The sequence below is a fragment of the Schistocerca americana genome, chromosome 3, assembly GCF_021461395.2.
Source record: "Schistocerca americana isolate TAMUIC-IGC-003095 chromosome 3, iqSchAmer2.1, whole genome shotgun sequence".
Taxonomy (NCBI): domain Eukaryota; kingdom Metazoa; phylum Arthropoda; class Insecta; order Orthoptera; family Acrididae; genus Schistocerca; species Schistocerca americana.
This window is the reverse complement of record NC_060121.1, coordinates 406,762,591-406,777,333: the sequence shown is the minus strand read 5'-3', so window position 1 is coordinate 406,777,333 and position 14,743 is coordinate 406,762,591. Positions and strand designations below refer to the sequence as shown.

At 38.0% G+C, this 14,743-nt stretch overlaps 1 protein-coding gene across 2 annotated transcripts in view; it reads right to left on the bottom strand.

The window, feature by feature from the left end:
- Window positions 1-14,743, bottom strand: part of LOC124605221 (ecto-NOX disulfide-thiol exchanger 2) — a 219,903-nt gene that overhangs the window by 121,634 nt on the left and 83,526 nt on the right. For both annotated transcript variants that reach the window (XM_047136769.1, XM_047136770.1), the window contains exon 6: window positions 13,674-13,907. In XM_047136769.1, the coding sequence (XP_046992725.1) occupies window positions 13,674-13,907 (234 nt within the window). The remainder of the gene's footprint in view (window positions 1-13,673; window positions 13,908-14,743) is intronic.

Below are 14,743 nucleotides of genomic sequence, written 5' to 3'. Positions count from 1 at the left end.
CCGTTGGTGGGGAGGCTTGCGTGCCTCAGTGATACAGATGGCCGTACCGTAGGTGCAACCACAACGGAGGGGTATCTGTTAAGGGTCCAGACAAACATGTGGTTCCTGTAGAGGGGCAGCAGCCTTTTCAGTAGTTGCAGGGGCAACAGTCTGGATGATTGACTGATCTGGCCTTGTAACAATAACCAAAACAGCCTTGCTGTGCTGGTACTGCGAACAGCTGAAAGCAAGGGGAAACTACAGCCGTAATTTTTCCCGAGGGCATGCAGCTTTACTGTATGGTTAAATGATGATGGCATCCTCTTGGGTAAAATATTCCGGAGGTAAAATAGTCTCCCATTCGGATCTCCGGACGGGGACTACTCAAGAGGACGTTGTTATCCGGAGAAAGAAAACTGGTGTTCTACGGATCGGAGCGTGGAATGTCAGATCCCTTAATCGGGCAGGTAGGTTAGAAAATTTAAAAAGGGAAATGGATAGGTTGAAGTTAGATATAGTGGGAATTAGAGAAGATCGGTGGCAGGAGGAGCAAGACTTCTGGTCAGGTGACTACAGGGTTATAAACACAAAATCAAATAGGGGTAATGCAGGAGTAGGTGTAATAATGAATAAAAAAATAGGCGTGCGGGTAAGCTACTACAAACAGCATAGTGAACGCATTATTGTGGCCAAGATGGACACGAAGCCCACGCCTACTACAGTAGTACAAGTTTATATGCCAACTAGCTCTGCAGAGGATGAAGAAATTGATGAAATGTATGAAGAGATAAAAGAAATTGTTCAGATAGTGAAGGGAGACGAAAATTTAATAGTCATGGGTGACTGGAATTCGAGTGTAGGAAAAGGGACAGAAGGAAACATAGTAGGTGAATATGGATTGGGGGTAAGAAATGAAAGAGGAAGCCGTCTGGTAGAATTTTGCACAGAGCATAACTTAATCATAGCTAACACTTGCTTCAAGAATCATAAAAGAAGGTTGTATACATGGAAGAATCCCGGAGATACTAAAAGGTATCAGATAGATTATATAATGGTAAGACAGAGATTTAGGAACCAGGTTTTAAATTGTAAGACATTTCCAGGGGCAGATGTGGACTCTGACCACAATCTATTGGTTATGAACTGCAGATTAAAATTGAAGAAACTGCAAAAAAGTGGGAATTTAAGGAGATGGGACCTGGATAAACTGAAGGAACCAGAGGTTGTACAGTGTTTCAGGGAGAGCATAAGGGAACAATTGACAGCAGTGGGGGAAAGAAGTACAGTAGAAGAAGAATGGGTAACTCTGAGGGATGAAGTAGTGAAGGCAGCAGAGGATCAAGTAGGTAAAAAGACGAAGGCTAGTAGAAATCGTTGGGTAACAGAAGAAATATTGAATTTAATTGATGAAAGGAGAAAATATAAAAATGCAGTAAATGAAGGAGGCAAAAAGGAATACAAACGTCTCAAAAATGAGATCGACAGGAACTGCAAAATGGCTAAGCAGGCATGGCTAGAGGACAAATGTAAGGATGTAGAGGCTTATCTCACTAGGGGTAAGATAGATACTGCCTACAGGAAAATTAAAGAGACCTTTGGAGAAAAGAGAACCGCTTGTATGAATGTCAAGAGCTCGGATGGAAACCCAGTTCTAACCAAAGCAGGGAAAGCAGAAAGGTGGAAGGAGTATATAGAGGGTCTATACAAGGGCGATGTACTTGAGGACAATATTATGGAAATGGAAGAGGATGTAGATGAAGATGAAATGGGAGATACGATACTGCGTGAAGAATCTGACAGAGCTCTGAAAGACCTGAGTCGAAACAAGGCCCCGGGAGTAGACAACATTCCATCAGAACTACTGATGGCCTCGGGAGAGCCAGTCCTGACAAAACTCTACCTCTGGTGAGCAAAATGTATGAGACAGGCGAAGTACCCTCAGACTTCAAGAAGAATATAATAATTCCAATCCCAAAGAAAGCAGGTGTTGACAGACGTGAAAATTACCGAACTATCAGTTTAATAAGTCACAGCTGCAAAATACTAACGCGAATTGTTTACAGACGAATGGAAAAACTAGTAGAAGCCGACCTCGGGGAAGATCAGTTTGGATTCCGCAGAAATGTTGGAACACGTGAGGCAATACTGACCCTACGACTTATCTTAGAAGCTAGAGTAAGGAAGGGCAAACCTACGTTTCTAGCATTTGTAGACTTAGAGAAAGCTTTTGACAATGTTGACTGGAATACTCTCTTTCAAATTCTGAAGGTGGCAGGGGTAAAATATAGGGAGCGAAAGGCTATCTACAATTTGTACAGAAACCAGATGGCAGTTATGAGAGTCGAGGGACATGAAAGGGAAGCAGTGGTTGGGAAGGGAGTGAGACAGGGTTGTAGCCTCTCCCCAATGTTATTCAATCTGTATATTGAGCAAGCAGTAAAGGAAACAAAAGAAAAATTCGGAGTAGGTATTAAAATCCATGGAGAAGAAATAAAAACTTCGAGGTTTGCCGATGACATTGTAATACTGTCAGAGACAGCAAAGGACTTGGAAGAGCAGTTGAACGAAATGGACACTGTTTTGAAAGGAGGATATAAGATGAACATAAACAAAAGCAAAACAAGGATAACGGAATGTAGTCGAATTAAGTCAGGTGATGCTGAGGGTATTAGATTAGGAAATGAGACACTTAAAGTAGTAAAGGAGTTTTGCTATTTGGGGAGCAAAATAACTGATGATGGTCGAAGTAGAGAGGATATAAAATGGTGACTGGCTATGGAAAGGAAAGCGTTTCTGAAGAAGAGAAATTTGTTAACATCGAGTATAGATTTAAGTGTCAGGAAATCGTTTCTGAAAGTATTTGTATGGGGTGTAGCCATGTATGGGATTGAAACATGGACGATAAATAGTTTGGACAGGAAGAGAATAGAAGCTTTCGAAATGTGGTGCTACAGAAGAATGCTGAAGATTAGATGGGTAGACCACATAACTAATGAGGAGGTATTGAATAGAATTGGGGAGAAGAGGAGTCTGTGGCACAACTTGACGAGAAGAAGAGACCAGTTGGTAAGACATGTTCTGAGGCATCAAGGGATCACCAATTTAGTATTGGAGGGCAGCGTGGAGGGTAAAAATCGTAGAGGGAGACCAAGAGATGAATACACTAAGCAGATTCAGAAGGATGTAGGTTGCAGTAGGTACTGGGAGATGAAGAAACTTGCACAGGATAGGGTAGCATGGAGAGCTGCATCAAACCAGTCTCAGGACTGAAGACCACAACAACAACAACACTATTTGAAACTAATACTCTCTGCCCGCTTCTTCTACCTCCAAATCATCAACCGTAACTGGCAAACTGTTATGAGAAGGCCAAAAAAGATATTCACTGGGAGCAGAAAATTTGTAAAAAAACCTGAATACTTTTCACAGAAGTCCCACTTGGTGAATTGTCAAAGGACATTATGCTGTCAGGTGGTGTTTTAAGATTTCTCAACATTAGGGGAAAATACCATCAGGTGACATCTACATAGGAATGGCAACTGTATAACCACATCTTGTAGTGTTAAGTGAGAGATAACACATACTGCACCTATACTAAGAGTGATTAAGAAGATTCCTCAAATCTAACATTCATATCACACAATGATATTAGTGGTCTTAAGGCCATTATTAAGTGGTTATACACTCTGTTGTCTTCAGAAATTTTATCTTCGTATGCTGGAAATGCAGCAAAACCTCAACCAGGCAAACAACTTATTAACTTCTCATGGTTGAGGTTCACAGTCATGAGAAGTTAATCAATGATTTAATTGGTGGTCATCTTCTCCTATTCCACTGATGAATTTCTTACTAGGAGTGATGTATACACTACTACTACTAATAATAATATCAAATACATGTCACACAAAATCTGACTCTGCACATCTTCAGTGTACAAGTAAGATATTTAGAGAATATTGTTTTCTGTTTGATGATATGTGGCTATAATATCCTACGAATTAAATTAAATGTGTCAATGGAAATTTAAATTGAGAAAACTATTACGTTATGAGGCAGAGCTGCTGGCTAGTTCTTGATACTTACAAAGAGGTTACAAATTCTGTAGGGAAGTTCACATTTTCTTCGACGTTTACCATCACGTCAATCGATTTGTATATTCTCTCTTCAATGATAAGTTTCTTCTGAATATTAACATTGATATTGTTTACAATATTATTTTGGGTTGTCAAAATTGCCCTTCCAAATGGCCAGTCCAGATTGGTATAGATGTGAAACAATGTTCAAAAAAATTCGGTTGATGAGTTCGTTTTCAGCAGTGGCTATTTTTCAGAACTCACTGTTGAGTTTAACGATGCTGGTCATCTGGTCAGTAGTATATGTGCCTTTACCTATATGTAAAAGCAGTTGACCAAAATGTGCTGCTGTTTCATCTTTTAATAGTTCAACTCTCATATTTTTTGTCAGTCACAGTATTTGTATGTGTGGCCAGAGAGGTGATTTTTTTAAGCGTGCACTGATATTGTATGCTGGTGTTGACTTCAAAATAACTGAAATTGTCTGTCAAAAATCTTCTGAGATTATGAGCAGAGCTACTCCCTTTAGAGAAAGTCCTCAATTTTTCCATTCAATTATGTACAACCAACATTTACTGGTTCCAAAGATGTGTTATTTTGTGATGACTTCAATAAATCTCATTTGTTTTTGTCATAAAACTCAGGCTATTATGGCGTGTCGATGTATGGGGGCTTGTCCATATCTTAGTTGTTCTTTATTTCTGGCCACGATGAGTTACATGTGAATCTCTTGAAGAGGTCAGGTCATCGATATTTTCTTATGTAGATCATAGCATCTTGAATGTATTTGTGCATGTGTCTCAGACTTCCTATATATAAAGAGTGTAAGATAACCATTGTTCCAATGTCATCAATGTTTCGGTCATGGAAGGTGGATGTATTATTCTCATTCAGTCTAATGCAAAGCATCCATTCTGCTTCTATTTTTACATATATACCTACCAGGAATTGTTGGAATAAAGATCAAGTGTCAAGAAGGTGACTGTATGTTTCATTCTCTCTAATCATTAAGTGGTAAGCATAGAAATCCTTGGAAGTGATATTTTTTGTTTGTTTCTATGCCTGCTTCAGGCATAGAAACATTAAAATTATATCTGTCCTCTCCATGCAGAAATATTAATGAGCATCATATGAACAGAGTGTGTCTGAAATACAATGTAGTCCTTCTGTTCTTTGTTGTGCAATTATGTCACAGCTTGTGTTTTCATTGTCCACAATTGCGACTTCTTCTATCCGAGGATCATTAAATTGGTGTTCTTCTCCTCCATGTGGTCTTTTGTCAGCTCGAATTTTAACTTCACAGTCATCAGAAATCGTTTGGTCTAGTACCCGATTTGAATATGTGAATCAGTTGTGATTTGTGTAAGATCCTCTGTACACATCTGACTACTTCTCATCTCAATTCACTGATATTTGTGCGGTATTGATCAATTTGTGTTTCTTCATTTTCAATGAAATATACTTGCAGAAATTTATGGTCTTCTTTGGGTAGTGGTTGTAACAATCCCACATTGTGATAGATTTGTCCTTGGATGGAAAAAACGTAATTGATTTCGTCTCTGTTAGTGTTGATCGAAATGACACCAAAAGAAGTCATTTGGAAGAAGGTGTTTTATATTTTGAATATAGTGTTTTGATTCTGGAGTTTCTCCAGCCATGTAATGTAAAAAATCATGTGGAGTTGCTTCCAGTGGTGGTAATGAAATTTTTCCATTCATGCAACAGAATCCTGGTGTTTCTCTGCTGAATGTTTTCATGTTGCAAAATTGGCAGATGTTATCCACTTTTCCGACTACGACATGTTTGTGTTTGGTACATTCTTTTGTCGGGCTGTAGTGGAATCCTTCATTTGTTAGGTTGAACTGTTTACTTGTCCTCATCCGCACTTCCTGTAGAATGATATATTCACGGCTCGCTTGACTTCACAATCTTTTATTATAAGATTGTGTCACAATTCTTGATTCTTCAATCTGTTCATTCTGTAGCTCTTCGATTTCTCTTCTTCTCACAGTGCTCATTCTCTTTTGTTGGGAACTTAAACGCACTTCACACTCTTCATCCGTTTCATTTTTTCATTGCTCCTTTTGTTTTCACTGTTTTGCTGCAGAACTGGCAAGATCTCCTCCTCTTTAGTGTTTGGGTATTGTCTAAAATCTAAATCAAATCAACTTTTTAATAAGAAATGCACTAAGTACACTTAACATACTTTTCACACTTTATTTTCAGTCACTGTATCACTTTGACTACTCACACTTCACTGCCTGTTTTTATTCACTCACTGCACTGCTTTTTCAGTTCCTCCCTTCATTACTGATAAGAAACTGACTTTCGAATCCACAATGGGTCTTGCTTTACATACCCCTACAGTGGGTAGCCCTATCGTTGGTGACTTCCAGAACATACCAAAAAGTCTTCAAATGGTCCACAATGTTCCCCAACTTACGAGTGTGTCCTGAAATGTTCCACAATGGTCTGAGATGTTCTGAACATTCCGGAATCTTCCTGGACATCCAGGCTATTCCTGAACATTCTACAACATCCCAGATCACTCTGGAATTTTATGGAAAGCTCTCAAATACTCTCGAATGTCCTGGGATGTTCTAGAGGGCAAAACTTCCTCGCTCTTATATTGTCAAAATCACACCCTTCTTCAGGTAAAAGCGGGAACCTTATTCATGGATGGGGGATAGAGGGCCATCACACCATATAACCCCACTGATCATACTGGGACTCGTTTCTGAGTTTTAGTGACACACACACTGTACACTTGCTTATATAATATATATCATTTATCCATCTTCCCCTGAAACTTATATCATTTTTATGAGAATTTCAAATACCTTGCATCATTTTACATTGCTGAATGCTTTTACTATGTCAACAAGTCCCACGAAACAGTTGATTTTTCTTATGTCTTGCCTCCAATGTCAAGAGCACTGTCAGAACTACCTCTCTGATGGTTTTACTTCCCAAAAGGCCAAACTGATCTTTGCCCGAAAGTTCCTCACTATTCCTTGACACTGCTCTGTATATTCTTCTTGTCAACATGAGCTGTTAAGCTAATTGGACAATAGTGCTGTCTTTGGGATTTCGTAGAAACATTCTTCCGAAAGTCTGAGGGCATAACTGCTACTTGTCCTTAGGATTTTTGGAATTCCAAATTTATTTAATGTTTCAGTTCTGTCTGGTTTGATTACAAGCATTCTGAAGTTGGCGACACTCTTTGACTTTAATATTGGATCTCCTGTCTTCCAAATCAACATCCATTCCTTCTTACATCAAATCAGCAAACAGTTTCTCCCCCTCGTAGAGGCACTGAATGCCCTCTTGTCATCTATCCCCCCCCCCCCCCCCCCCCTCTCTCTCTCTCTCTCTCTCTCTCTCTCTCTCTCTCTCTCTCTCTCTCTCTCACACACACACACACACACACACACACACACACACACTTTTAACAACAGAATTCCTTTCACATTCTGAATGTTGACACCTTTGATTTTAATTTTACCAAAGTTCTTTTAAGTATTCTAAGTGCTGCACTTGCCTTATCAATGACTGAAATGGATTTATTCACATTTGTTCTACAGCTTCCCTGTACTACCTATTGATTTCATTCCAGAGTAACTTTTATTGCTGTATTCCTTTCCTTTTATGAACATTTTTGTATTTCCTTCTTTCACCTGGTTTTCTTCACAGTTACCTTCCTTGCACCTATATCTGTCTGACAACTTCTGTGATTCATTCCTCCTCAAGTGCACTATTCGTTATTGCCGATCTACAGCCTCAAAGAACTTCAAATGCACATAATCATTCTTCAGTACTTCAGTATTCTACTTCCTAACAAGCTGATTCTTCCTGATGGTTCTCTCAAACTTTAGCCTACTCTTGATTATTACCAAATTGTGATCTGAGTCTATAGCTGCACTGAGGCATAACTTAAATTCCAATATATGATTTTAGATTCTCTATCTTACCATGATGTAGGCCAACAGATATCTCCCTGTGTCTCCACGCCTTTTCCAAACATACATACCTCCTCCTCTTGTGATTTTTGAGCTGTGTATTTCCTGTTATTAGTTGGAATTTATTGCAAAACTCAAGAAGTCTGTCTCCCCCTCATTCATTCCTACTACAAAGCGTGTATTCTCCCATAACTCTTTCTACCATTTCTTCCCTTCTATAGCATTCCTACCCCACTTTTATTAGAATTTCATCCCCCTATACATACTGAGTAACCCATCCAGAGCTCTTATAAACTCGTCTCCCTTTCCCTCCAACTTTTGTTTATGAGATTAGTATGTGTACCTGAACTATTATTGCTGTTAGTGGTTTGCTGTTGATTCTGATAAGAACGTTCCTATCACTGAACTGTTCACAGTAACTCAATCTTTGTCGTATCTTCTGATTGGCAACAAAATGTACTGTCATTATACCATTTGTTTTCATCTGACCAGAATTCCTTATCTGACTTTTATTTCAGTTCACTGATTCCTACTGTATCTAGATTGAGCCTTTGCATTTCCCTTTCCATATTTCCAGTTTTCCTACCACATTCAGACTTCTAACATTACAAACTCTGACTAGTAGAACATTATTCTTACATTAGTTCTTCAATTCTTTTCTCATGTCCCTCTTCCCTTACCTTCCGTATTTTCATCCATTGATTGTTGCCAATTCTTTTGTCTTTAGAGGTAATTTCTCACCCCAAAGGAAAGAGTGTGTCCTGAACCCGTATCTGCTCATCTGCCCTCTATGGCAAGACTGATGGCAGAGTGAGAGCGACTTTATACCAGAAGTCTTCAGCTGGCATTGCTGGTTATTTTTATCCAAAATTTTATCACTGTTTGGGAAAAAACAAGAGAGCCAGGATGTTTTGACTAATAATCAAAGACACTATCACTAAATAACAGTGGCATTTCTTATGCTCACATTTTATGATCCTTTTGGAGAGCAAAAACCGCCTGTGTCAGAATCAAAAAACTATGAGCATGTGCAATTTAGCTCAGTTTGTTCATCCACAATGTCCAGATGGCAATATGTAGCAGCACTCAGGCTGGTGTCATGATTTTATCTTTGGAAGGTATTAGATACCTTTCCCCATGATGTTTACAGAACAAAATATGAGCTTATGGAATACTTACCTAATTTTATGACAGGATTTAGGAGAACATCACTATTAACTATTAATATGGAGATGAAGATATGAAAATAACTTTGGGCATGCTCCAAAGGAGTGTTATAAGGCCAACATTGATTGCAGTACAAAAAATGATCTGGTGGATAATTTTGGAAGCTCCTTGAAGCTCTTTATGGATAATAGTGTTGGGTATTGTGAACCACATGCTGTATAATTGTAGAAAAATCTAGGAACATGAATATACAATCAACACTTGGTGCTGGAACCAACGGACAACCTTCAAAATAAACAAATGTGACATATTATGAATAAATAAATGGAAAGGTCCATTACTGTTCAATTACATGATTGTCAATCAATCACTGAAAATTGCTTTAGAAATAAACTATTCAGGAGTATGCTCTATAGGGCCTTAAGAACAACCACATTGGAAAAATTCTAAGGAAATCTGATTGTAAGAATATTAAATTCAGGTGGAAGGAGCATGTGGCAAGGAATATGCTGGAAAATATAACAAAGAAGTTGTTTGCTTAAGTAAAAGGGATACGAAAAGACCCAATACAACAACCTACTAGATGATGAGTGGAAAACCCTAGAAAACATAAGGGAGCAACTTGGAAGCACACTGCTGAAGACCATAATCGATGGAAAAGTTAAGAAGAAAGCCTTTATCCATCAGTGGATATCAAACAGCTCGTGGTGACCAAAGGTGCGCATACTATAGTTTGTCATAGGGGTTGGGGAGGGGGTGGAGGTGGGGTGGGGGTGTTGGAGGGTGGAAGGGAGAGGATGGGAGAGGGGGAGAGGGGGAGAGGGGTAGAGGGGTAGAGGGGGGGTAGAGGGGTAGAGGGGGGGAGGAGGAGGAGGTGTATGACTATTTTTTAGTATTTTGGAAGATGACAAGTGACTTGTAAGTAGCCATAAAGAAGTTCCAGTTCTGACCCCGTTAAATACCTGTATAATACCAACTTTTAAGTTATTATTAATTTTAAAGGAAAACTGCTGACAACACAATATTTTTCCTTTCCCTGAGAGCTGGAAGGGGGGGGGGGGGGGGGGGAGAGACAGTATCCCACCTGCCCTCAGACAGACACACCCAGGGTCAGGGTGGTGGTGGAGATGGTGTATGTTTTCACAAAATGTTAAGTTTGCAGATTTATAGCATGACATGACATGACAATGTGTTTGCTGAACGAATCCATAACAGTGCACATACTTTTCCCAGTGAATTATGCTGACAAAAATTCACAGTCAAATTATTAATGTTTTCGAGTACTGCAATTTCAAATACTGAAAGTGACATACTATTTATTAACTTATCAGAAAGTGACATACTATTTATTAACTTATCAGAAAGTGACATACTATTTATTAACTTATCAGAAAGTGACATACTATTTATTAAGTTATCAAGACACTTCAAAATGGTGATAACAGTTACAAACTACAGCACACTGAATATTACTTTCTTAAAAAAGTACGCAACTTCCAATAGTTGAAGGGTTTTAACATGTCGACATCCATGATGAACAAAATAATGTCACTACTGAAGCTCACAGTTTGGGTTGGTGGCTCACTGAGTACTATCAAATTGTAAATTCGATAATTTAGGAGCAGTTCCCAGTTTGTCCCCTGCTTTCTCTCCGGTACTTGCATGAACCTTTATCTCCAGCAATGTTCTGTGTATGTGAAAAATGGCAACTTGCATAACTATTTGGATTTTATATTAAACCACAGGTTATCCCAAAATTGGGTACATGGTCTGGTTTACAGGTCATAAAAGAATGAACATACCATCTTCAACAGGTGAAATCCCAATAAAGTACTGTTCAATTCAGACCTACCTCTCAGCTGATAAGTTGATTGAAACTGACAAATAATATTACTCAAAACATCTGTATAAAAACTTCGAAAAAGCTGTTACATTGGAAGAAAGATGATCAGGCATTTTTTTTAACAGATAGAACACTTCCCCAAGCATCAATTGCTTTGCTCTACACTACAGTTTCCATCAGTCAAACAGTTTTGACTATCACTTATAGACCACCACAACAACAGGAGAGATATCAACAGACATCTACAGTTGACACTGAAAACCTTCAAATACAACAGAGGGACAGACATAACAAGTGTAAAATTTGTGAAGTTATCATTCCACAAATATTAAATGCAGGATGTCACTAGAATACAAACTGGCAGTGATGTTTTCCAGTTTTTACTTTATTTACTTTGACTCCGAACAGTATATCCACTACAGGTGTATTAACATAAAAAAATGTTACTATACTTATGAAGTGGGGCATTATTGGCAGGTAAACATAAATGATTCACTAGGATATAGGCCATACTTCAACACTATCATCAGTAAAGTACAGAGCAAGGCAATCAAATGGGAAGATTAAAAAAACGTTGCACTAACTGGAGATTTAAACAAATCTGAATTGTTTTGGCTTTAATCTAGTGTACAAGTAGAAATAAATAGTTTACTTTGAAAGTTATTATTTTTTGGATATGATATCACACACATGGCCTCCTTGGTTTTGTACACACCATCAGAGTTCGAGGATGAATCGACCCACAAAGTTGCATAGACTTCCAACAGAACGTCGTTTAATTTTCAGCACATTAATTCCCTTAAATCATCTCCATTTCTTGGATGGATTTCCTGGAAAACTTTGGTCTTGAGGCAATGCCAAACAGAATAGTATGGGCCTAATAAATATGAACAGGGAGTCCATAAAATTTTGTCATTTCTGCTAATGAGACAACCAGGAAATGTGAGTCCAAGCAAATCCATGGACACTGCAGCAATATGGCCTGTTGCACCATCACGCTTGAGGAGCATTTCTTCATCTGGGTCTTAGGCATCAAGTCCAGACAGAGAAAATGTTATGAACACGACAACATACCATTTAGAGTTTACTATCACCATGTCACCATGTTCATCTATACAAAAGTAAGGTTTGATTATCACGTGAGATGAAATTGCACACCAAACTGTTACCTTTTCTGAAAGGAGGGGGACTTCATGGAGATGATTTTGGTTTTCATGAGATTAGTATCTGAAGTTCTGCTTGTTGACAAAACCACTAAGATGAAAGTAGGCTTCATCACTCATCCATAAGATGTGAACATTTGCTGTATTTTCTCTGATAATATTTAACATTGCATGGCAAAACCAAAAGAGGTTATTGCAATATTGAGGTTGGAGGTTTTGTACGTATGATACTGCAAATAATTCCTTAAAATCCTTCTCACCAATCAATTGCAGAGATCAAGTTCTGTGCTGGGGCATCTAGATAATTTTCACAGACTTCTTTATAAAGCTACATGCAAACAATCAATATTCTCACAGGTCAGACTTGTTTTTACATTATCACCTATTTTCTTTGTACAAGTGGCTTCAATATTTCTCACCCAAAAGTCAGCAATTTCTGTTAATCAATAGAACAAAAAACCAGTCCAAGTTGCAAATATTTTATTATTCATTCAATGATTAGCTTTGGGCCAAGACCCATTTTCAAATCAACATAGCAAAAGTCGGAAATGGCATTTCCGAAGATGTCAAAATATGCGTAGAGCACATTTTACATTGCATTTATGCATTTACAGTGCATATAGATAACAACTGTTAACAGTATGCACTGTAAACGTACATTACACATTTTTTGACATCTTTGGAAATGCGATTTCTGACTTTGTTATGTTGATTTAAAAATGGGTCTCAGCCCGAAACTAGTCATCGAATGTAAAATAAAATATCTGCAACTTGGACTGGTTTTTCATTTTATTGAAAACAATCCAAGTTCTTGTACAATGCCTTTACAGAACCCACATGTTGCACACTTGAGCAAAGGTCCATGGCCATTAAAACTTCCATCTATCTACATGCCCCATATCAAGTCCCGCACTCTTGAAGTGCCTCATAGCCACACAGTGTTCAAATCTTTCCATTTGATTGCCTCACACTGTACATAAGATACACATAATACATTCCTAGACAAAGATACCAAAGTGGTTAAAGGCAACAGTAGTCTTCATTATCAATATAGTTCTGAATCACATATTCATAATTCGTAAGTCACATACCTCTAGCTAATGTTCTACAGAAAAAGGAACTTACTGTTATCAACAAATCTACTTCATAATAGTGCTTTCATAAGCAATAAGCACATTATATGTGGTAGTGCAGACTGACAACAACGTAGAGAATCAATGTAAATGGCTATTAGCAGAATGAGCTGAATAGGTATGACACTAGTGTAAAATTGATGAGAGATGAAAAAGAGCAAAATAAGACGGTAAACACAGCTGTTTTACACTGGTTACACTGTCTATGCTGCTAGCTCCCCACCTCACTAGTCATAATTCTTACGTAATTTGGGCTGCCATTTGATTTTGTCATGCTACATTAGAGACTGTAAACCAAAGTATAAATGAATATTTTGCACTTGGAAAAATGTATGGAATACAAATAGTATTTTCACCTTTTATCTTTTCTGAAACTGCTATAGCTTCATGGTCAGTATAATGCACAACAGGTGGTGGTGATGGTGGCCGCATACGTTCCTGCTCCATTCTTTCACGATGCCTCTGTTCTCTTTGTAGTGCTCTCTGGCGACATTCCCACTCATACAAATCGTCTCGTGCTTGGGCGTAGTCCACATGTAAACGTCCAGTATTTGGTGCATCAGTGTTAGAACCTATCCGAATACGGTAACCTGGACAGCAAAACAAACAACCTGACAGATAAGTGAGGATTTCAGATGTATATTTTAATTTTAATTACAAAACCCAACCACTCTAGTACCACATCTCTCTCTTAATGAACATAAAAAAATAGGGAAGTGAAAAATCAGCATTGTGTATTGCATGGTTTTGTAACTTTTGAGGAATTTAAACTGAAAAATTGATAAATTTTACTGACACTGGTTTCAATCAAAACTCCTTAAAGTAATACTGAACACATTGCTTCATACAGTAACTATAATGGTTGGAAGACATACAATATATTTATGCACATTACACGAGATAACAGGAAACTGATTCATTAAAGTCTGCTTATAAAAACAAGCAAATTTATGATTTAGCTCTGGGCCAACAAATGCAGAAAGATGAAGTGAAATATGGCATAAGTGACAGTAATTTCTATACCATAAGTTTTCTTGACAAGTATCTGAAATTTCACATGACACACACAAAATTTTCAGAAAAACTGATAAAGTCAGAGTAACATCAAATAAAATATTATTTGAAATAATGTAGAACTCTGCCTGCATATGACCAAGTCCCTGGATAAAGTAGAAATTGTTGCATAACTGCAAAAATATTCTACCAACACTCTAACCTTTACATCACTTATGTATTATTGGTTGAGTTCTTAACCACAATAAAAAGCTTTACCATTTCGTGTGTCTGACACACAATACTTCCAGTGTCACCAAATCTAAGACATGCACTACATGATCAAAAGTATCCGGACACCCCCAAAAACATATGTTTTTCATATTAGGTGCATTGTGCTGCCACCTACTGCCAGGTACTCCATATCAGCGAC